Source organism: Cetorhinus maximus, chromosome 1 (assembly GCF_964194155.1).
Source record: "Cetorhinus maximus chromosome 1, sCetMax3.hap1.1, whole genome shotgun sequence".
Classification (NCBI taxonomy): domain Eukaryota; kingdom Metazoa; phylum Chordata; class Chondrichthyes; order Lamniformes; family Cetorhinidae; genus Cetorhinus; species Cetorhinus maximus.
Genome location: NC_135879.1, coordinates 141,045,529 through 141,070,931, shown reverse-complemented (window position 1 = coordinate 141,070,931; position 25,403 = coordinate 141,045,529). Strand labels below are relative to the sequence as shown.

Here is a 25,403-nt window from a genome sequence, read left to right as displayed (position 1 = left end):
CTTAGATGTTCTACATGGTGGATGCAGCAGGATCGGCAGTCACAAGTTTGTCAGCGTGCCACCATCCATGAGGTGACCCAGTCTGAAGACTGCAACAATCAAGGTGTATACACATCTAGAGAACCTGAACAGAATGGTTTGGAGTCTGCTTCGGAAAGTGAAAGCACTGAAGCCAGCACCAAAGAGAGCCCTGGCAGCCTAGTGTCCAGCCTCAAGGAAGGGTGGTGGAAAATGCTGCACCCAGCGAGAAAGAGGCGATACGACTGGAAATTTCTTCTTGGATGCCAGTTTGTAACAGCCTGTACCCAGAAGCCTGAGAGGTTGCTAGCAATTGGTTATGTTCTTGATGAGATTAAGCAACAGAAAGAACCCCTCGAACCACATGACATATAATCATCATGGATTTGATTGCTACAGATCTGTTCACAGTGGGAATGAAGACTACCTGCTCCTCATTGACTACCACTCAAAGCTTCTACACAATATGGAACTTTAAAACACATTGAATGCAGCAGTGGCCAGCACTGTGACACCATCTTTAGTCTTTTTGGTGCCCTGGCAGAATGTTATCTGACCACAGTCCACAATATAATGGAAAACAATTCCAGGACAGGTGTGAACGATGGTCCATCAACCACATCACATTATTGCCTCGATATACTTGTTCAAATAGGACAGCTGAATGTATGGTCAGAACAGTCAAATCCTTGATCAAAAAGTGTTCAGAAATTGGGTAAGATGTCCAAGTTGCATCTTTGCGCAACACCATTAAGACTCTGGATTGCCATCGCCTGCTGAGATTCCATTTAGTCGACCGGTGAAAACCACAACACTGGGTTACCATCTCACCAAATTGTCTGAGATCACAGACCATCCTCATCAGAGGCAGGATAAGATGAAAAATGTGCATGCAGGTGCAGAGTTTCTGCCACTCTAAATTGGCGAGAAGGTGAGAGTCCTACACCCATAAGAACAGACTTGGACCCCAGTGGAGGTGTCTAATGACTGCAAAGAACCATGTTTGTGCAAGGCGACAACACCAAATGGTGTGGTCCTACAAAGGAACTGATCTCACCTCAGGGAACTTTCTGCTAGCCATGTTCAAGGTGAATCATCATTGCCTACGCACAAAGCAGATACATTTTGCAGATGTGACAACAAGGAACACACCGAATATCGCAGCAACTGTGCATGGTCAGCCTCAACGTGAATTAAATCCTTAGTATGAAAGAACATACTATGACCACACAAGTATTTGTGAAATCATCTTACTGCAAAAATCAAAGACAATGCTTCACATTCTATCTAATTTCACTCACTGGCTCTGAGGGTGGGTGAGGCAAATGCAATTGTTCTCTCCTCACCATTATTCAACGCATTAGAAATCACAGTACCTTCTCCATATGGAGAGGCATCACGCAAGCTTAATCTTTTTGGACACATTGTAATGTACAAGCACTGTACCATCTAACAGTTGACTTTTACACAATTTGAATGATTTGTCTCACTACTTTGTCCAACTCCATGGAACACCCTTCCTCGAGTTCATTCAGTGGATGCAACAAGGTTGTCAAGTTTGGAATGAATTTACTGTAGTAATTCACTAGGTCCAAAAAAGATCTGAGCTCAGATATTCTGAGGGTGTGGTGCATTTCTTATTGCTTGAACTTTACTCTTGTTGGGATGTATCCCATCTTTGCCTATCCTGTAACCCAAATACTCCACAGAGTTTTGAAACGTTTCACATTTGTGTGCCTTCACCCAAACCCGATGCTTTTCAAAGCATTGGAGCAGCTTTTTGAGTCTGTCATCATAGCCCAGCCTGTTTGGAGCTGTCATAAATATGTCATCCAAATAGCACACTAACCCCTGAATTCCTTGCAAAATTTGGTTCATCACCCATGGGAAAATTCCAGGGGCTGATGAAACACAAAAGGCAGTCTATAAAACTGAACTAGACGCATGTGTGTATTAATAGTCAAATAAACCTTGGACTTATCATCTAACTCAAGTTGCAGATAGGCGTTTGTCAGGTCTAACTGAAAAACTGTGGCCTCCTGACAACATTATGAACAGATCCTCTATGTTTGACAAAGTATCAGGTGGATTACATTCTAGTACCTGATTTACGGTTACCTATTAATCCCCACATTCTTACATTACCACCTGACTTTGGTACTACCACTATGTGAGTACTTTAGAGACAATGTTCTCAGTCTCAAGTCTTTTAAGTTCTTGCTTTACTTTCTCCCTTTGAGTGTAGGGCCCTGGACGAGGCATGCAGTACGTTCCTCTGAAACTGTACATTGGCATTATATCCTTGAATCGGTGTGCCAGTTTCATTAAACACCTGAAGGCATTTGACGATCATATCATCTTGCGTTGTGAATTTCACTTTTACATGCAAACGGCTCATTCCAGTTTAACTATTTTCTTCCTAACAAGTCTGGTTTTTCAACCCTCACCACAACGATGGACAATTTTGCACATTTCTTTTTGTAAGGGAGTGGAACCGACACACTTCCCATTATGGGAATTTTCTCTCCTCCATAACTTCATAATTCTGTGTGATTTCTCTAGTTGATGTTGACGCAACTTTTCGCAGTATAGGATTCAGGAATCGTGCTAACTGACGCACCCGTGTCGACCTCCATATCCACCAGAGTTCCATCCAGTACCACCTGGCCACCATGCCCTGCAAATATCTACAGGACATCCTTGAGCTTTAGATCGTGTGGGTCTCAACCGACCCCTCAGCGATCTGGTGCTGTCCGACAATCATATGCAAAGACTGCTGTTTCCTCCAGCCAGCTTTTTCTCCATTTATGGTCTTTCGACATGCCAAGATCACCCTCCTCCTTGCAGCTGTAGCACTCTGCCTTCACAAATGGACAACTCTGTGCCTGATGTTGGCCTAAGCACCGGTAACAGGACTTTGTAGTACCACTGCTACTGATAAATGCCATTGTTGGGGCCTTCTGCTTACTCAGCTGCAGCTTTTTACTTCAGCAGGCAACTGGCGGTTGTTAACTCTGACTTCTCTCAGGTCACATTCTGCCACATCCATGGGCAATGCTGTTTGGCAAGCTGTGTTGAAAGTTAACTTTGGTAATGTTTTCAACTTATTGCAAATGTATTCCACTTCTAAACCACACACAGATTTATCGCGCAATGCTCTCTTTGCAAGATTCTCCAAAATTACAATGAATAGACAGCTTTTGCAAGCCTCAATAAACTCTCCAGTATTCTCACTGGGCAACTGACTTGTTCTAAAGCAATAGCTTTCTGCAATCTCCAATGGTTTGGGATTGTAGTGCTGTTTAAGCTTATACAAAGTACCCAACAGCGGCATTTCCTTTCCCCCTACTGTCTGATTAGCAGCTAGATTATCAGGATCTTTGAGTATATTATTAGCAGTGAAAATCATCTCTAGTTGCTCCACATATGCACTAAAAATCTCTGTCATGGCTGTATTCTCCCAGATGTGCAATAATACCTGTTAATGCAGACATCTTCGAAGGTCAGTTTATCCATGTGTACAAACAGGTTTTCCTCTAAGACTGGATTTTAAGCCTATTTCTCACCAAAATAAAATCTCAGAGTTCCTCTGCTGGTTTGCTGGAAGCTTCTCCAACCTAAATTTGTTTGGCTTGAGAAATCCATAATCCCACCTCGTTGCAAGACTGTGATACCCTCGCAAGACAGAAACATTGCTGTATGCACATGGAATCAAGTACTCAACTAGAATAAAGCAGTTCAGTTTCTTATATACATACGTACACAAATGGCCACAAGAGGGTCCCATTACAGTCAAAGACTTAGTGATTATGAAGTGCTTCTTTATAGGATATTTGTGGCCCCTTTTGGTCCATTTCGAGCCATTTACCTTTTAACGATTCATTATAAGTTTATGAACAGTTAAAAATGCAGGACCAGTAATTTGTCTCTTTTGTCTCTTCTGGTTTGACCATCTAGTTTCTTTTAATGCAGTTTTGAACACACAAATTGGCCTCTGCTTGAGAACTTGAATGGAATGTTAATCGTATTCTGTCACATTGGTTTCACTCCCATTTTTACCTACAGGAGGGCTGCATAAATGCATGAATGTCAATAAATGCATTTGGAGAGATTTCAAGCATTATTTGTTTACGACAAGAACAAGTGAACTCTAACAAACTTTGCCCTTAGTACCCCCAGGGCAGGGGTGTTTAGGTGTGTGCCCTTTAAGATGAAAATGGCCCTTTGATTATTGTTCAAGGTTTTACAGCTTAAGCGAATAGGGCAAAACTCAAGTTGACCTGTAGATTGGGTGCAAGCTATGTTTTAAAAAGATTAAGTAGTTATTTTTCTGTTTATAGAATCATGATAAGGTGCAAATTATATCTGACCAGACAGTGCCCAAATACCTTCATGCCTAAAAAGATTTGTTATCTAAAAATATGTGGCAACCCAATGTAACTTGCATGACTGGATGCATTTTTCTCAGTTTAATTTTGTAATTTTAGCCTGATTTTGATAGTATCTGATTCACAGAAGTTACTCTCCACTAAACAGTAGTCTATCTTATCCCTTTATTCTATTTAACAGCTACATACCAATCTAGCAGGATGTGTTTATAAGCCTCCATCTCCCCTACCACAAAATGGCGATGAGGAAGATGAGGAGGAGGAGTTGGTTCTAGCAATGTATGACTTTGAAGCATTAGAGACCCACGATCTAAATCTAGTGAAGGGTGAAGAATATGTCCTGTTACAAAAAAGTGACGTACATTGGTGGAAAGCAAAAGATAAAAATGGGTAAGTGTCTGTTAATTCAAACCAATGTATTTGTACATGTGGTGTGATTAAGCACAGCATAATTCAATAGTAAATATAACTCTGAGAAGTTCCACTGCTGTTAGTACAGAAACTACTCAAAGCTACACACACAAACTCAGTCTGTGACACTGAAAATTAACTTTTACTATTGTGGAGTTGCCATCCTTCTGATTTTCATTATTGGAGATTTGAGAATTTAGAAAAAGCTTTTTCTTTCTATCTGTCTTATCTCAGACTCTCAATCTAATTTTTATTTACTTAGCTTTCTTTACCTTGGCACTATTCTAATTTACACTTCCTGGTTCAGGTAGTACTGCTCATTAACAATTTTTCAACCTGATTATGGAGATAAACAGTTGCTTATCCTGTTCGCACATGTACCTAAAGACCTGTAGAGCACATTGCGCTTTTTGGATTGTTGGCAGGCAGGAACTTGCATTGCAAAAGCCCATAGAAGGTCTATAGGAAAAAGTAGTGAACAGCACTGTTGACCACAAAAGCAGGCCAGTCATCATTAGCTATGCTGTGAAGCTGACCACTTTATGCTTCTGATGGCTGGAACGGTCCAGATATGCTGGATAACTATCAATTAAAAGAAAGACTTATATTTGTATAGCATTTCAGCATGGGGGAGGTGGTGGCGTCATGGTATTGACACTGGACTAGTAGTGACCCAGAGATGGTAATGCTCTGGGGACCAGGGTTCAAATGGTGAAATTTGAATTAAAAAAAAAAAATCTGGAATTAAAAAAAGTCAAATGATGATCATGAAACCATTGTCAATTGTCATAAAAACCCATCTGGTAAGGATCTGTCGCCCTTGCCTGGCCTGGCCTAAATGTGAATCTAGATCCACAGCAATGTGGTTGACTCTTAAATACCCTCTGAAATGGCCTAGCAAGCCACTCAGTTGTACCAAACCGCTGAAAATCCTAAAAGGAATGTAACCTGACAGACCACCTGGCATCGACCTAGGCACCAGAAGTGACAATGGCAAACTCAGCCCTGTTGACCCTGCAAGGTCCTTCTTACAAACAGCTGGGAACTAGTGCCAAAATTGGGAGAGCAATAGTCTGACATAATCATACTCAAGGAATTGTACCTTACACTATCACCATCCCTGGTATGTCCTGTCCCATCAGCAGGATAGACCCAGCAGAGGTAGTGGCACAGTGGTATACAGTTGGAGGGAGTTACCCTGAGAGTCCTCAACATCGACCCTGACTCCGGTCAAACGTGGGCAAGGAAACCTCCTGTGCTTACTATGTTCCCCATAGCTGATGAATCAGTACTCCTCCATGTTGAACACCATTTGGAGGAAGCACTGAGGTGGCAAGGGTGCAGAATGTTCTCCGGGTGGGGGATTTCCGTGTCCATCACCAAGAGTGGCTCGGTAGCATCACCACAGACTGAGCTGGCTGAGTCCTAAAGGACATAGCTGCTAGACTGGGTCTGCGGCAGGTGGGGAGGGAACAAAATAAGAGGGAAAAACGTACTTGACCTCGTCCTCATCAACCTGCTTGCTGTAGATGCATCTGTCCATGATAGTGTCGGCAGGAATGACCAGCGCACGATCCTTGTGGAAGCGAAGTCCAGTCTTTACATTCAGGATACCCTCTATCGTGTTGTGTTTGAGGTTCTCTCAGCTTGTTTGGATGAGAGTAGGGGCGGCAGAATGGATGAGCAAGCTGACCATGGTACAGGAAACCACTCCTACAAGGAGCAAAAAGGAACCTAGTGGTAGTAGGGGACAGTACACTGAGGGGGATTGACACTGTTCTCTGCAGTAAAGAATGAGAGTCCAGATGGCTGTGTTGCCTGCCCGGTGCCAGGGTTCAGGACATCTGCTCAGGGCTGGTGAGGAACTTACAGTGGGAGGGGGACAACTGGAAAAATCAGATGTGCATAGGTAGCCTAGATGAGTTCATAGAATGTTTTTGGGATAGTTACTTAGAACATGTTCTGGAGCCAACCACAGAGCGGGCTGCACTAGAATAAAAGCAAAATACTGCGGATGCTGGAAATCAGAAATAAAAACAGAAAATGCTGGAAAATCTCAGCTGGTCTGGTAGCATCTGTGAAGGAGTAACAGAGTTGACGTTTTGAGCTAAAGAGATGTCAGAGCTAAAGAGAGAATAAACAAGGGAATGAAAGGCTACCCATGGTAGGTGGGAGGTTACAGTCAGATCAGCCATGATCATATTGAATGGCGGAGCAGAATTGAAGGGCCGAGTGGCCTACTCCTCCTCCTAGTTCATATATTCGTACATAGCTAGGACACTGGCATCTACCCTGCAATGTGAAAAATTGCCCAGGTATGCCCTGTATACACGAAGCAGAACAAATCCAACCCGGCCTAATACCACCCCATCAGTTTACTCTCGATCATTAGTAAAGTGATGGAAGGGGTCATCAACAGTGCTTTCAAGCGGCACTTGCTTAGCAGTAATCTCCTCACTGACACTTAGTTTGGGTTCTGCCTGGGCCACTCAGCTCCTGACCTTATTACAGCCTTGGTTCAAACGTGGACAAAAGAGCAGAACTCCAAAGGTGGAGGTGAGAGCAACAGCCCTTGACATCAAGGCAGCATTTAATAGAGCGTGGCACCAAGGAGCCCCAGCAAAACTGGAGTCAATGGGAATCGGGGGATGGGGTGAGTGCCGGGGTGGGGGTGGGAGGGGAACTCTCCGCTGGTTAGAGTCACACCTAACACTGTGGAAGATGGTTGTGGTTGTTGGAGGTCAGTCACCTCAGTTCCAGGGCATAACTGCAGGAGTTCCTCAGGGTAGTGTCCTCGGCCCAACCATCTTCAGCTGCTTCACCACTGACTTTCCTTCCATCATAAGGTCAGGAGTTACAAGATTCACTGCTGATTGCACAGCATTAAACACCGTTCACGATTCCTCCAGATACTGATGCAGTCCATGTCCAAATGTAGCGAGACCTGGACAATATCCAGGCTTGGGTTGACAAGTGGAAAGTAACGTTCATGCCACAGAAGTGCCAGGCAATAACCATCACCAACAAGGGAGAATCTAACCATCGCCCCTTGACATTTAATGGAATTACCATCCCTGAATCCCCCACTATCAACATCCTGGGGGTTATCATTGACAAGAAACTGAACCGCACTAGCCATATAAATACTGTGGCTATAAGAGCAGGTCAGTGACTAGGAATCCTGTGACGATTAACTCACTTACTGACTCCCCAAAGCCTGCCCACCACAAGTCAGGAGTGTGGTGGAATACTGTCCGCTTGCCTGGATGCGTGCTGCTCCAACAAAACTCAGGAAGCTTGACACCATCCAGGACAAAGTAACCCGCTTGATTGGTACCCCATCCACAAACATTCACCCCCTCCACCCCTGGCACACAGTGGTAGTAGTGTGTATCATCTACAAGATGCACTGCTGGAAGTCACCAAGTCTCCTTAGACAGCACCTTCCAAACCTACGGTCACTACCATATAGAAGGACTTGGGCATCTGATAGATGGGAACACCACCACCTAGAAGTTCCCCACCAAGCCACTCACCATGCTGACTTGGAAATATATCGTTGTTCCTTCACTGTCACTGAGTCAAAGCCCTGGAACTCCCACCCTGACAGTGCTGTGGGTGTACCTACACCACACGGACTGCAGCTGTTCGAGAAGGCAGTACATCACTTCTCAAGGGCAGCTAGGGATGGGGAACAAATGCAAGCCTAGCCAGAGGTGCCCACATCCCATGAATGAATAAAAAAAGCACTTTTCATGACCACTATATGATCGGTTTAAAAAGTTTAAATTTGACAATTTTAGTATTTGATAGTTTGTAAGGGAGTGTTAAGAATCAGGATTTTTCTGAATGTTTATCGATAAAGCTTCTTGTTTATTGTCTCTTTCCCTGTTCCCAATCGTAACTATTAATTATATTGTGTATTTGAATATGTGACCAGCAAATCATAGAATGGCTACAGAGAAGGAGGTCATTCAGTCTGTTGTGCCCATGCTGGCTCTCTGCAAGAACAACTCATCTCGCCCTACTCCCCTGCCTTTTCCCCATAGCTCTGCAAATTTTTTCTTTGGATAATTATCCAATCCTCTTTTGAAAGCCTTCAATGACTCTGCCTCCACCACACTCTCAGGCAGTGCATTCCAGGTCTTAACCACTTGCTACTTAAAGTTTCTCCTTATATCACCGCTGCTTCTTTTGCCAATCACCTTAAATTGACGTCCCCTGGCTCTTGCCCCTTCCACCAAACGTAACAATTTCTCCATATCTGTTCTGCCCTAACCTCTCATAATTTTGAACTCCTCTATCAAATCTTCTCTTAATCTTCTCTAAGACGAACAGCCCCAGCTTCTCAAACTGTCCATGTAACTGAAGTCCCTTATCCTCAGATCCATTCTTGTAAATCTTTTCTGCACTCAAATACCTTCACATCCTTCCTGTGTGTGGCATCCAGAATTGGACACAATGCTCTCTAGTTGATGCCAACCCTAAAGGTAGTGTTGTAAGCTGCAGAATGGGAGGAGTGAAACTTGTTAGAGCGTAGTTATTGAAGAAATGCATAGGTAGAGCAGTCTTCCAAAAGGAATTGTAAGGGAAACTTTCAAATGCTGGGCCTCATTTTTCACTTAAAAGTCCAGTGAGGATCACATTCGCTCAATTGCCCGTTTGAATCAACTTTCAGGTAGGCCTTTAAATCGGTGCCCGGCACTCCCATTCAAAACAGATAAATGGCTTTTAGTTTACACAAGTCAGCATCCTATGACTGTTGGACAACCCCAACTGCAAATTTCCAAGATTGTACATGGCTAATGCAATTTCATTAGGCACTGAAAGCCCAGCTGGTAGTCCTGAAAGGGACTAATGGAGACAACTCTAAAAACCTATGTTTTGAAATTTTAAACAGATTTTTGAGGTGCTCCACAAAATTATTCTGGCCTGCTGCCTGATCATTCTTGCAATCTATTTTCCCCCAGGATCTGGTCCCTTTTCAACATACCTTGGGTGTTCACCAAATGAGTGCTGCTGCTGAACGATTTTCAATTGCTAGAAATTGGCAAGCTCCAATTGGGTGTACCTTTGGCACCGATAACTTGGTGAGAAAATGTTAATAAGGCTTGAACCTTGAACAGATTGCAAGAATGGTCGTTTAAGCCTCTAGGGTTTCCAAAGACAGACAAGTTCTACTGAGACTGGGATTTTTCAAACTCCCGTGTTGAGGGGTGATTTGGGCATAGTACTGATGTTGATCTCATCAGTGCCGAACTGGACGTCTCTCTTCACCCCTGCCCCCCCAACACCAATATTGGTTCAATATTATTGAACCTTAATTTCATTCAAGCATTATCCTTCCAAAATTCAGATGATTTTACTCCTATTATTTTACCCTTGAAGTAGCACTGTGCAGGAACACTGGGACAGGCAAAGGTAGATAGATACAAGCAGAATGCAAAAGGAGTGATTAGTTGATTTTTGTATGCAATGTGACATGGCTTCTTTTCTAAATTTGGTTTGGAATATTTATTTTGTGGTGGCTTTTAAGTTTGCATTGTGGCCAAGTGGACACTCTGCACTTACCTACAGAGGAAAGGCAAGGTGTAGGACTGTTGGTGAGTGTGAAGTTGCAGTTGTGGTTACTGGTATCACACTCATAATCCCTTCATGAACAGTACGGACAGAAAAGTTACTTTCCTCCTTCCTCCTCCTCTTTTCCTCCTTCTCCTCCTCCTCCTCCTCCACCTCCTTAGCTGCTTGTCATATAACTTGTCATGGCCTGTCCCCTCATGATGGCCAACTTGTGCAGCATCCGGGCTTAACACTTGCTCCGCTGAGTACTGTAGGGTCCTTCCAGAGTACCCCAGTGGATGTGTTGATTCAGCAAAAACATGGTGGCAGGAAGTGGGTGTCAGGATGGGATGGAGTGAAAGGAGAAAACAACAAGTACAAATGAAAGATCAGGAATATTGATTCTGTCATGAAGAAGTTAGATGGCCAGTAAAAAATAGTCTTTGTGAAAACCTGGAATGAGATGACAACTGGTGCGTAAATGAAGTTAATTTCAATGAGCCATGAAAAAAGGCATATTAAAAAATGAGGTATATGGAAATAGCTGAGTAAAGCAATAACAACAACTTGCACCTTTCACATAGAAAAATCACTAAAGGTACTTCATAGAAGTGGAATCATCCAAAAGTTGACTGAATCAAAGAAGAGAAAACTAGGATGGATGACTAAAAGCTTGGTCGAATTCACAGGTTAATGAATGCTCTTAAAGGAAGGGAGGAAGGTGGAGCGTTTTTGGGGTGGAATTCAGAGCTTAAATCCTATACAGTTGAAGGCAATGGTATAGCAAAGGGTATGATGAAGGATGTGGCGAATGCACTAGAGGCCAGAGTTGGAGTAACGCAAAGTACTTGTAGGGTTATGGGGCTATTTAGGGTTAGGGAGATATTGAGTGAGGCCATGGAGTGATTTAAATGTGTGAATAAAAACATTAAATTATGGCTTTCAAATAGGGATGATGGTTGAACAGAACTTGTTGAGGGAAGAGATTAAATCATGGAGTTACGGGAAAGGTAGTATTACAACCGGGATAGGAGATGTGCACAGTTAATCTAGCCTCACTACTCCACAGGTCACACGATTAGTGTAAGTGTATAATGCACTCACCAAAATGACCAATTATTTACCTTCACTACCATTAGACCCAGAACAAAAGAGACTTCAACTATGTTTCTTTCAATAAACTCAGAATGATCGATTTATTATAAAATGAAACTTGTTAAAAAACAATTTGCAAGAACTGGTTAAAACACGATTTGTAATCTGGAAGGGTAACTATCTATCCTTAAAATTCTCTAGCACGCACGCATGCATGCACACAAAGAAAGGACGAACAGGTAAGGTCTCTGCAGAGGTGGGTGGTTGAAGAAAGGACTTTATAAAACAAAGGATAAAGTTCACAGGCTTTCGATGTTCTCGATCTGGCGATCCCTCATGTGAAGACAGATTGCTAGTTCTAGTAGATGCCTGGAGATTCTCACCAACCGAGCTTTAGCATGGAGGAAAATAGAGCAGGATCACTCCTCCTTGTTTCAGCCTCTTAGGCTTCCAAAGACAGACAAGTTCCACTGAGATGACGATTCCTATCCAGATACTGATAACCATTCTACCTCAGGCAAGGCAAGAAGAGTGCAAGCTGGGCAGCTTCACTTTCTCAGTTCATTCCCAACTGAATTTAAAAAGATAGTTGAAAACATAAAGCTCTTCCATCAGCTGATTTCCAGTAAATCACCAGGTCTTTGGCTTTAAATCAGTTTTCCTTTCCATCAATTGCAGTAATTGCAGTTCACTAAGCAAACAGCTCTTCCCCCCTCAAGTGCCATGCTGGTTTAGTTACTTTTTGGAAGGGGCATGCTTGTTCACATTCCAAGGTGAACATGTGAGCCTTTTAAAAAAAAAACAGGTCAGCTTCCAAATGCCCGGATAATGCAATACCCTTCCATATTTTAAAGAAAATATTGTCCTGGAAGATAAGGTTCTAACAATAGGCATGGATTTATGTGGCAAACACCGCGTTCAAGTATTTGAAAGGAAGTGGCGATTGGAGAATGGGTTGAGGGTGCTTTTTAGAGGAGGAGTGGAATAATGTTGATTTTGAAATGTTGGGGTCAGTACCTGAACAGAGAGAACCATTTACAATGTCAGGTAGCTGGAAGAGGGGACCAGGCAGGAAGATGATTAAAACATATGGGAATAATGTTGGGAGGGAAGAAAGCAAGGAATAACAACAGCAACTTGTATTTAGGTAGCAGTTTTAACATAGTTCAAGAGAGAACGTGGAAAACTTGAATCCCATTCAACCCTATCTGAGAACAACGTCAGGGAGATTGTGAAACCACTACAACGGTTATCTCTGTGAACCTTTGGAGGAGATGTAGGATAATGTAAATAATGTAATCAATAGAGTCCGAGACTTGGAGGAGATGTGGTGAAAAGGGTTAATGCCAAATATATAAAAAGACAGCCTGCATCATTGGTGATGTAAGGTCACGTGACAGCAATGCCAACTGAGGGAAGGCTCCATGTAAAGCCTTGTGCTAAGCTTTGTCCTGTATATATTTAGAAGAATGTTTAATAAAAGGTAGCATTTGCCAACAGCCTTGCCTCAAGCAGTCTCAATCAATCCTAATTTAAGGACAACCCTAAGCTAAGACACTCAATGATGATGATAGATTTATGAGGAAAGGTTGTGCAGATTGGGCCCATACCACTGGAGTTTAGAAAATGAGAAGTGATCTTATTGAAGCATAAAAGATTGAGGGGGCTTGACAGGGCAGATGCTAAGAGGATGTTTCCCCCTGTGAGGAATCTAGAACAAGGGGACGCAGTTTCAAAATAAGGGGTCTCTCATTTAAGACGAAGATAAGGAGGAATTTCTTCTCTCAAAGGGGCATTAGCCTTTGGAATTCACTACCCCAGAGAGCACTGTAGGTTGGTTCATTGAATCTATTCAAAGCTGAGTTAGACAGAACTTTGATCTACAGGAGAGTCAGTGATTATGGAGGCATGCAGGAACGTGAAGATAAAGCCACAATCAGATCAACCATGATCTTATTGAATGGCAGAGCAGGTTCAAGGGCCATTGGCTAACTCCTCCTAATTCTTATGTTCTTATTGCCTCTATTCCTCAATGCCTCTTGACTAGACCTATAACCCCAGCAGTCCCTGCATCCCAAGAAATGGAAGAGATAGTCTTCGCAATAACTTTTGGATATTATTTAATGCACTGTAGAGTGTCCAGTGGAAAAAATAGATCCTGTTGAGTTTGTTTGGAACAATTTGCAATGCTAATCTTGGAGATGATGGAGAGGGAGCTAGTGGTGAGCAATAGGTCAGTCAGGATCACACTTGTGGGCAGAACAGGGCATTTAGCGTATCTTTATGCTGACCATTTCACTCATGAATATGACCCATGACTTTAACCTGTTGCTCTCTGTTCCCTTTTCCCTCTCCTTTGTTTAGCTCAGGAGCTTACTTACTGTTTCCAGCTTTCAGTTCTGACAAAAGGCCCACAGCTCTCTGTGCATGTTAATGAATCTGCTGAGCATCTCCAGCATTTTCTGTTTTACGCCAAAGCTTTCTGTGTCCTGTAAAGATTTTTCATTATTTACTGTAGTTTCCCATTTTCTATTTTCATTACTTTTGCTAGCAGAGCTATTGCGGCAGGCAACTCACTCAATTGATTCATATACTAAAACAGAAGTGGTATTGTAAGCAATTTGACCATGTGATTAAGTATCACATGGTTTAGATAGTGATGATGTTAGGATTTATTTTAATGTTCATAACTTGGGTGGAATACAAGAGAACTCGAATTTTAAACATTCCAATGACATTTTTAGGAATTCCTGTCTATTGTCACTCTGTTATAATCATGCTCCCAGCTCCCATAAGGGTATAGTCTTTGAAATTTTGAGGAGTTGGTGGGAGATGAGTGAAATCCTATGGAAATTATTTAAAACAGCTGAAAATTACTGTTCACATTGTTACTTTGGGGTTTCCACTACCCCTTGATAAAGTTATGGTAGGAGGTGAGGATATCCCTCGAGGAATTTCCAGGCCATACAGTCTGTCAAATACAACAACTTATATTGTGTTATTAACATTGTGAAGCACTTTGGGACGTTTTACTGAAACTTAATCAAAAAAAGGATGTTAAACCAAGGAAGGAAATATTAGGAGTTATCAAAACTTTGTCATTGAGGTAGGTTTTAAGGCAGATCTTAAAGGAGGAGAAGGAGATGAAGAGCTGTCAGGATTTATGAAGGGGATCCAAGAGTGTGATGTCTCGACGACTGAAGGCACAATCACCAAAGGTGGGCAAAAGAAGCAGGAATGCACAAGAGGCTGGAGTCAGAGGAACATGCTGCAGTGCATGTAATAAATAGAATGATGGTGAAGGGCCAGTTCATGAAGGTTTTTAACCACAAAGATGAGAATTTTAAATTGGAAGTGTTGCGGCAAGTATCTAATATTGGTCAGTAAGGAAAAGAGTGGCATAGGACTTGGATACAGGATAGAATATGGGCAGCAGTTTTGGATAAACTAAAGTTTGCAGAGGGTGATTCATGGGAAGCCAACATAGAGAGCATTGGAATAATTGAGCCTGGGGTGACAAAGGCATGGTTGAAAGTTTCAGGGTTTAATAGCATTCGGACTGAATTATTGATAGAGGTGAGTGATATGCAGGAAGAATTTAATGGAGATAAAGTTCAGCTTGGCACCTAATAGAATGCAGAGGATACAAACAGCCTGACACAGTGACTAAATTGAATTTATGGACAGGGTACAGAGTTTGTGGTGGAAGGCTGAAAGTAGTATCTTCAGCTTTACCATTGTCCAGTAGATGTAATACATTTGGATTTCCAAAAAGGCATTTAATAAGGTACCACACATAAGACTACTTAATAAGTTAAGAGCCCATGGTGTTGGGGTAGTATATTAGCTTGGATAGAGGACTGACTAGTAGAAGACAGAGAGTTGGGATACGGGGGGCATTTTCAGGATGGCAACCAGTAATTAGTGGAGTGCCACAGGGATCAGTGCTGGGGTCATAATTATTTACAATATAATTAATGACTTGGATGAGGGAAATGAATGTACTATCGCCAAGTTTGCGGATGACACAAAAATAGGTGGGAAGGCAAGTGGTGACACAAGGAGCCCACTGACGGATATAGACAGGATAAGTGTGTGGGCAAAAACTTGGCAGATGGAATATAATGTGGGAAAATGTGAGGTTGTGCACTTTGGCAGGAAGAATAGAGGAGCTGAATATTATTTAAATGGAGAAAGACTGCAGAAAGCTGCAGCACAGAGGGGTTTGGGGGTCCTCGTGCATGAATCACAAAAAGCTAGCATACAAGTTCAGGTAATAGGGAAGGCAAATAGAATGCTGGGCTTTATTTCAAATGGAATGGAGTATAAAAATAGGGACACCTTGCTTAAAACTATACAAGGCACTGGTTAGACCACATGTAGAATACTGTGAACAGTTTCGGTCCCCTTATCTAAGGAAAGGTATACTGGCATTGGATGCAGTCTAGAGAAGGTTCATGAGGTTGATCCCGGGTGTGGAGGGATTTTCTTATGAGGAGAGGTTGAGTAGGTTGGACCTGTACTCATTGGAGTTTAGAAGAATGAGAGGTGACCTTATTGAAACATATAAGATTCTTAGGGGGCTTGACAGGGTAGATTTTGAGAGCTTCTTTCCCCTTGTGGGTGAGTCTAGGACCAGAGGGCATAATCTCAGAGTGAGGGGTCGCGATGACGAGATATTTCTTCTCTCAGAAGGTTGTTGTTCTGTGGAATTCTTTACCACGGAGAGCTGTAGAGGCTGGGCTGTTAAGTGTATTCAAGGCTGAGATAGACAGATTTTTAATCAGTAAGAGAACCTATGGGGAAAAGACAGGAAAATGGAGTTGAGGATTATCAGATCAGCCATGATCTCATTTATTGACGAAGCAGACTCGATGGTCTGAATGGACCACTTCTGCTTTTGTCTTATGGTCTTAGCTGCAGGAAATTGATTCATCCATGACCGAATAATTTGTTATAGTCACTCAATCCGAATCGCAGAATTGTTAAAGCACTACTGCTGACAAATCTGTTAGAATTCTTTGAGGAGGTAACGAGTAGGTTAGACAAAGGAGAGCCAATGGATGTTATCTACTTGGACTTCCAGAAGGCCTTTGACAAGGTGTCGCACAGGAGGCTGCTCAGTAAGATAAGAGCTCATGGTGTTAGAGGCAAGGTATTAGCATGGATAGAAGATTGGCTGTCTGGCAGGAGGCAGAGAGTGGAGATAAGGGGGTCCTTCTCAGGATGGCGGCCGGTAACTAGTGGAGTTCCGCAGGGGTCAGTGTTGGGACCACAACTTTTCACTTTATACATTAATGATCTAGATGAAGGAACTGAGGGCATTCTGGCTAAGTTTGCAGATGATACAAAGATAGGTGGAGGGACAGGTAGTATTGAGGAGGCGGGGAGGCTGGAGAAGGATTTGGACAGGTTGGGAGAATGGGCAAAGAAGTGGCAGATGGAATACAACGTGGGAAAATGTGAGGTCATGCACTTTGGTAGGAAGAATAGAGGCATAGACTATTTTCTAAATGGGGAGAGAATTCAGAAATCTGGAGTGCAAAGGGACTTGGGAGTCCTAGTCCAGGATTCTCTTAAGGTTAACTTGAAGGTTGAGTCGGTAGTTAGGAAGGCAAATGCAATGTTGGCATTTATTTCGAGAGGACTAGAATATAAAAGCAGGGATGTGCTGCTGAGGCTTTATAAGGCTCTGGTCAGACCACATTTAGAATATTGTGAGCAATTTTGGGCCCCGTACCTCAGGGAAGGATACTCTGGCCCTGGAGAGGGTCCAGAGGAGGTTCACGAGAACGATCCCAGGAATGAAAGGCTTAACATATGAGGAACGTTTGAGGACTCTGGGTCTATACTCGATGGAGTTTAGAAGGATGAGGGGGGATTTGATTGAAACTTACAGAATACTGAAAGGCCTGGATAGAGTGGACGTGGGGAAGATGTTTCCATTAGTAGGAAAGACTAGGACCTGAGGGCACAGCCTCAGAGTAAAGGGAATACCTTTTAGAACAAAGATGAGGAGAAACTTCTTTAGCCAGAGAGTGGTGAATCTATGGAATTCATTGCCACAGAAGGCTGTGGAGGCCAGGTCATTGAGTGTATTTAAGACAGAGATGGATAGGTTCTTGATTGGTAAGGGGATCAAAGGTTACGGGGCGAAGGCAGGAGAATGGGGTTGAGAAACTTATCAGCTATGATTGAATGACGGAGCATTCCGAATGGCCTAATTTCTGCTCCTATGTCTTATGGCCTTATGGTTTCATTTTCAAACTGAAGTGCTCTTCTTTGAAGAGATCATCATCACATTTCAGTGAACTCTTGAAATGTGCTGTATGCATCTTTGGATGGAAAATTTACAACAAAATAATAACCAGAATTTATTTAAGCCATTTATCATCAGACTATTTAATGTATTCTGCTTTGGAGTTATGCAGACGTTTTTAATTACCAATTTATATTTTTCACATTATCACTTTACAATGTTCAAGAAAGTTGTTTCTTTAAAAACTGCAAAGAAAATTGAATGGAAATGTAAATTTTCATTATGTATAATGCAGCTGATTTGCAATAGGGAATAGATTTTAAGCACCAAAAACCCTATATGTTTATATAGGAAACCTGCAATATCCTTATTTCTTGGGTAAACAATATTTAGCTTTCTCTGTTGATACAAATATTCATAAAAATTCAAGTTAGGAACCGGCAGAGCAATAGTGTTTTACTTTATGGGATCCATGAGCATCAAGTGCTTTCAGGACATTGCAATTTAAAGTTAATGTTGAAGGAAAACAGGAAATCAAGGCAACTTTTTTTCATAGGATGATAACATTGTGGAATAGATTGCGAAATGGGATGATGGAACAGAAAACATTTTTAAATGGAATGGATGAATTCCTATTAAGGAAGGGAATGCAAACTACTAGTTCTGGAATCACTGTAAAGAGATTTTTGCAAGGTTTGGAACAGTCAGCTGGAGCCACCAATGATCTGCTCTTGTCCAAACATTACGTCACTATGTATGTTGTTATTTAGATATATCCTGACTAGATGCCACTGCCTTCTCTTGCAGCGTGTCACCACCACTGTCTTAGAATAGCAGTTCCTACTGAATTGGTGTGTATTTTTACTTCTCTTTTATCTGCTAATGTTAACGGATTTCCCTACAAAGGTGACAGTTAAGTGTTACTTTTTTTAAATTCACTCACAAGATGTGGGCTTTGCTAACTGGGCCAGCATTTAATGCCCAGCCCTAGTTGCACTTGAGAAGGTGGTGGTGGGCTACCTCCTTGAACCTCTGCAGTCCATGTGGTGTAGGTACATCCACATGCTTTAAGAAGGGAGCTCCAGGATTTTGACCCAGCGACAATGAAGGAACGGTGATAAATTTCCAAGTCAGGATGGTGAGTGGCTTGGAGGGGAACTTGCAGGTGGTGGTATTCCCATCTATCTGCTGCCCTTGTCCTTCTAGGTCGTAGTGGTTGTGGGTTTGGAAGGTGCTTCCTAAGGAGCTTTAGTGAATTCCTGCAGCGCATCTTATAGATGGTACACACTTCTGCGACTCGGTGGTGGAGGGAGTGAATATTTGTGGATGTGGTGCCAATCAAGCAGATTACTTTGTCCTGGATGGTGTCAAGCTTCTTGTGGGAAGTGTACTCATCCAGGCAAGTGGGGAGTATTCCATCACACTCCTGACTTGTGCCTTGTGGATGGTGGACATGCGTTGGGGAGTCAGGAGGTGAGTTACTTGTTGCACGATTTCTAGCCTCTGACCTGCTGTTGTAGCCACTTTATTAATATGGCTAGTCCAGTTCAGTTTCTGGTCAATGGTAACCCCCAGGATGTTGATAGTGGGGGATTCAGTGATGGTAATGCATTGACCACCAAGGGGCGTGATGGTTAGATTCTCTCTTGTTGGAGATGACCATTGCCCGGCACTTGTGTGGCGTGAATATTATTTGCCACTTGTCAGCCCAAGCCTGGATATTGTCCAGGCCATGCTACATTTGGACATGGACTGCTTCAGTATCTGAAGAGTCGTGAATGGCGCTGAACATTATGCAATCATCAGCGAACATCCCCACTTCTGACCTTAAGATGGAAGGAAGGTCATTGATGAAGCAGCTGAAGATTGTTAGGCCCAGGACACTACCCTGAGGAACTCCTGTAGTGATGTCCTGGAGCTGAGGTGACTGACCTCCAACAACCACAACCATCTTCCATTGACTCCAGTTTGATTCCCATTGACTCCACTTTTGCTAGGACTCGGTCAAATGAGGCCTTGATGCCAAGGGCAGTTACTCTCACCTAACCTGGGGAGTTCAGCTCTTTTGTCCATGTTTGAACCAAGGCTTTAATGAGGTTAGGAGCTGAGAGGCCCTGGCAGAAACCAAACTGGGCGTCAATGAGCAGGTTATTGCTAAGCCAGCGCCACTTGATTGCACTGTTGATGACTCCTTCCATTACTTTACTGATGATTGAGGGTAGACTGATGGGGCGGCAATTGGCCAGGTTGGATTTGTCTTGCTTTTTGTGTACAGGACACACCTGGGCAATTTTGCACATTGCTGGGTAGATGCCAGTGTTGTAGCTGTGCTGGAACAGCTTGGTTCGGGGCATGACAAGTTCTGGAGCAAAAGACTTCAGTACTATTGCCGGAATATTGTCAGGGCCCATAACTTTGCAGTAACCAGTGCTTCCAGCGATCTCTTGATATAACGTGGAATGAATCAAATTGGTTGAAGACTGCACTTGTGATGCTGGGGACCTCTGGAGGAGGCCGAGATGGACCATCCACTCTGCACTTCTGGCTGAAGATGGCTACAAATGCTTCAGCCTTATCTTTTGCACTGATATGATGGGCTCCTCCATCATTGAGGATGAGGATATTTGTGGAGCCGCCTCCTTCAGTGATTGTTTAATTGTCCACTACCATTCACGACTGGATGTGGCAAGACTGCAGAGCTTAGATCTGATCCATTGGTTGTGGGATCGCTTAGCTCTGTCTATCACTTGCTGCTTATGCTGTTTGGCACGCAAGTAGTCCAGTGTTATAGCTTCACCAGGTTGACACCTCATTTTTAGGTATGCCTGGTGCTGCTCCTGGCATGCCCCCCTGCACTCTTCATTGAACCAGGGTTGATCCCCTGGCTTGAAGGTAATGGTAGAGTGGGGGATATGCTGGGCCATGAGGTTACTGATTGTGTTAGGGTACAATTCTGCTGCTGCTGATGGCCCACAGCGCCTCATGGATGCGTAGTCTTGAGTTGCTAGAACTGTTCGAAACCTATCCCAATTAACATGGTGGCAGTGCCACACAACACGAAGGAGGGTATCCTCAATGTGAAGGCGGGACTTCGTCTCCATAAGGACTGTGCAGTGGTCACTCCTACCAATACTATCATGGACAGAGGCATCTACGGCAGGCAGGTTGGTGAGGATGAGGTCAAATATTTCTTCCCTCTTGGTTCCCTCACCACCTGCTGCAGACCCAGTTTAGCAGCTATGTCCTTTAGGACTCGGCCAGCTCCGTCAATAGTGGTGCTACCGAGCCACTCTTGGTATTGGACATTGAAGCCGCCCCCCCCACCCACCCACCCACCCAGAGTACGTCCTGCACCCTTGACACCCTCAGTGCTTCCTCCAAGTGATGTTCAACATGGAGGAGCACTGATTCATCAGCTGAGGGAAGGTGGTATGTGGTAATCAGCAGGAGGTTTCCTTACCCTTTTTGACCTGATGCCATGAGACTTCATGGAGCCTGGAGTCAATGGGCAACTCCCTCCCGATCATATACCACTGTGCCATCACCTCTGCTGGGTCTGTCCTTCTGGTGGGACAGGGCATGCTGATGGTGATGGTGGTGCCTGGGACATTATATGTAAGATATAATTTCATGAGGATGACTATGTCAGGCTTGTTGCTTGGCCAGTCTGTGAGACAGCGCTCCCAATTTTGGCACTAGCTCCCAGATGTTAGTACGGAGGACTTTGCAGCGTTGACTGGGCTGAGATTGCTGTTGTCGTTTCCTGTGCCTAGGTCGATGCTGGGTGGTCTGTCTGATTTAATTCCTTTTTTTGAGACTTTGTAGCAATTTGATACACCTGAGTGGCTTGCACGGCCATTTCAGAGGACATTTAAGTGTCAACAACATTGCTCTGGGTCTGGAGTCGCATGTAGGCCAGACCAGGTAAGGACAGCAGATTTTTTTAGTGAACCAGATGGGTTTTTACAACAATCGACAATGGCTTCATGGTCATCAGGAGACTTTTAATTCCAGATTTTTATTGAATTCTAATTCCACCATCTGCCATGGCGGGATTCGAATCTGGACCCCTGGGTTACAAGTCCAGCGACAAAGTTTGTGTTTGTTGTGTTTGTCAAAGTTTAGTTTGTACAAAGTATAGCAGTGTTTTACTACAGACCAATGTTTACTTGGAATAGTATTGAAATACCCAAATTTAGTGTAGGACAATTACAGCTACCTGTCCATCTAGGTAGGTTAAAGAGGCAAAATAAGTGTTACCTTGCTTGTCCTGCTTTCTACCCTTAATTAGCACATTCCTTAGATAATATCACCACCTTCAACACCTCTTTTCCTTTTGTCTGTGACACCTTTTGGTTATCTCCACCTATCACTGGCCCTTTATCCAGCTCTACTTGTCCCACCCCCCCTTAAACCAGCTTATATTTCACCTCTCTTCTATTTTTACTTAGTTCTGTTGAAGGGTCATTCGGACTCGAAACGTTAACTGTATTCCTCTCCGCAGATGCTGCCAGACCTGCTGAGTTTTTCCAGGTATTTTTGTTTTTGTTTTGGATTTCCAACATCCGCAGTTTTTTGCTTTTAAAATAAGTGTTATGACTCATTGCACGCTTATTCAAATTTCAGCTTACTTTGTTTGTTCAGTTTGTTGAATTTCTTTGGCATTTTACAAATTTTGTACAAATCTCATTTTAATGGTGTAGGAAAGTGGACGCTGCCATTCACATGCTCCTAACATTACAACTGGTGGCTGCTTGGAAGTGCAGGCTTGGCTATAATATAAATTCGGTCTTGCAGGCTATGTTTGGACTCCACAGGTTAAAGCCAGACTGGTACTTAAGTAAAACAGGAACCTAAATTGCAAGTAAATGTTAATGGTACTCTTAACATGATCTCTGAATATGTTTTCTTTTCCAGATGTGAGGGCTACATACCAAGCAACTATGTAACTGAGAAGAAATCCAATAATCTAGAAAAATATGAGTAAGTCAAGCAGTCTTCTAAATTGCATTTATATGTTAGGATTTTTCTGTCGTGTGTTCAGTTATCCAAAGAATACGATTTCAAGCCTGTGTTCAATCCCTACTCCAGAGAGTTGATTGCATAATCTAGTCTGGCATATCCATTTAGTACAGAAAGAGTGCTGCACTTTCAGGGAAGCTATCTTTTGGACGAGATGTTAAGCTGAGGCCTGCCTTCCCTCAATTGGACATGGCACTTTTCAGAATGGGACAGGTGTGATCCCTGCAGTTTCATGAATTATATTTATCCCTCAACCATTGCTGTTTGTGGGACTTTGATGTAAGTGAATTTTCTGCTGCAGTGCAACAGTGCCAATACAGATAAGTACTTTATTGACTCTGATATGCTTTTGGGCATTCTGAACTTGTAAAAGGCACTATATAAATGCAAGTCTCTCTCTCTTTCACTCTCTTGATTGCTGAGTCCTATAGCTGATAGAAGAAAGAATCCCAAAGATTTTATCACCAAAAGGTTATTCTGAAAAACCATGGTGGTTGTTGACATTTTCAAAGAATACCTGCTCTTCTATTGTTAAATTCAGTAGTTATTTTGCCACAGTACCTTAACCAAGAGAAAAAACTGACTTGTATTTTTATAACACCTTTTGTGACCTCAAAACGTCCCAAAGCTATTTATAATCAATGAAGTATCTTAGTGTCAAGTGATACATTTTGTAGGAAGAATCAGGAAAGGCAATATAAAACAAAAGGTACTATTTTAAGGGGAGGTGCAGGAGCAGAGGGATATGGGAGCATATATGAACAAATTGGTGAAGGTAGCAGGTCAGGTAGAGAAAGCAATTAAGAAAACACATGGGATCCTGGGCTTTATAAATAGAGGCATAGAGTTCAAAAGCAAGCAAGTTATGATGAACCTTTATGTAACTCTGGTTCGGCCTCATCTGGAGTGTTGTGTCAAATTCTGGGCACCAAACCTTGGGAAGGTTATGAAGGTATTGAAGACAGTGCAGAAAATATGTACAAGAATGGTTCTGGGGATGAGAGACTTCGGTTACGTAGATAGATTGCTAAAGCTGAGGCTGAATACCATAGACAAGAGATTTAAGAGGAGATTTGACAGATGTTATGACATAGCAGGTAATGGCTGAGATGTTTAAATCCCAGAGGATTATGACAGAACAACTGACATAACCTATATTTTCAATTGGAATGTAGGAGATACAGCTCTGAACTCAGGAATAAGACCACCGAGCCTCGAGGTTTTTTATATAAACTAAATTAAACATTTATTAATTTAACAACAAATTAAACACATTCACATGTCTACAAATTACTACCATAATAACTGTTAAACAAATCCCCAAATTAATCACTCCCAGGTAAATCTACACCAAGATAACAAAGTGCATAGACTTGAAACTGACACCAGGCAAAGCACATTTGACTTTACGAATTCAAAATGAGGTTCTTTGCAATTTGGTTCCTTTGCAGACACAGTTGTAGGCTTACAGGCTATTAGATCTTAAAAGCCTCTACCTTACACACACACTCCTTTCTGTTTATAGCCAGCTTTTCCTTTGAATGTAAATTTTCCATGGTATCCTAGGCTTTTAACGTCACATCTTCTAACGATAACATTTTCATCCCACTAATTTTATTAGTGATGTAAACACCTTGCTTGGTGTCTCCCAGCTAGGTGCAATATTTCATCCATTCTTTAGAACCCATGGTTTATTTAAAAATGCAAATTGCCTATGTTTCTAAACTTCTCCATTTTTATCTAATTACCATTTCAAATCTACTTCTTTCTCTACATCAAAGCACCCAGGCTAGCTGGCTTTAATCCAATTAAGACACACAACCCACTACAATTCTATTTAAAAATAATTTCCAATAACACTATAGACATTAATATCTCTTCATGACACAGAGATGTTCAAAATCATAAGGGCTCTAGACATAGCGGGTAGGGAGAAATCCTTCCCATTGGTAGAAGGGTTGCGAACCAGAGTTGACTGATTTAAAGTGAATGGCAAAAGAAACAGAGGCGACAAAAGATAAAACTTTTTTATGCAGCAATGGTTAGGATCTGGAATGCATTGCCTGAGAGTGTGGTACTGACAGATTCAATCAAGGGAATTGGATAATTATCTGACGAAAAAATCTTTGCAGGGCTGCGATGAAAAGACAGGTGTGTGAAACTGAGAGCCAGCTTGGGTATGACGGGTTAGATAGCCTTTTTCTGTGCTGTAACCATTCCATGATACCATGAAGTGTAGTTGCTATTGTAATGTAGGATATGTAGCAGCAAATTTGTGCATAACAAACTCCCATATCATGTGATCATGACCAAATAATCTGTATTGCTGATGTTGATTGAGGGGTAAATCTTGGCCAGGGCACCAGGCATTATTTCCCTGCTCTGCAAACAATGCCATGGGACCTTTTATGTCCACCTGAAGCTTCAGTTTGATGTCTCATCCGAAAGACAGCACCACCTCACAGTGCAGTGCTGCCTCAGTGCTGCATTGAAGTGTCAGCCCAGAATATCACAAAATATGATTTAGGAAATAGCAAGGCCCATAAAAAACACAAAAAATTAACAGGTTGAAAGGGCATCTTGAGAGTAATCGAATTATGTAGTTGTTGGCATCAGTTATTGCAACAGAAGGTAAAGCCTTAGCAGAATTT

The 25,403-nt window shown here is 42.5% G+C and overlaps 1 protein-coding gene across 4 annotated transcripts in view; it reads left to right on the top strand.

Moving 5' to 3' along the window:
* The window catches only part of tec (tec protein tyrosine kinase), a 182,611-nt gene that overhangs the window by 113,735 nt on the left and 43,473 nt on the right, over window positions 1-25,403 (top strand). For all 4 annotated transcript variants that reach the window (XM_078547497.1, XM_078547488.1, XM_078547506.1 and 1 more), the window contains 2 exons: window positions 4,588-4,796; window positions 22,648-22,713. In XM_078547497.1, the coding sequence (XP_078403623.1) occupies window positions 4,588-4,796; window positions 22,648-22,713 (275 nt within the window). The remainder of the gene's footprint in view (window positions 1-4,587; window positions 4,797-22,647; window positions 22,714-25,403) is intronic.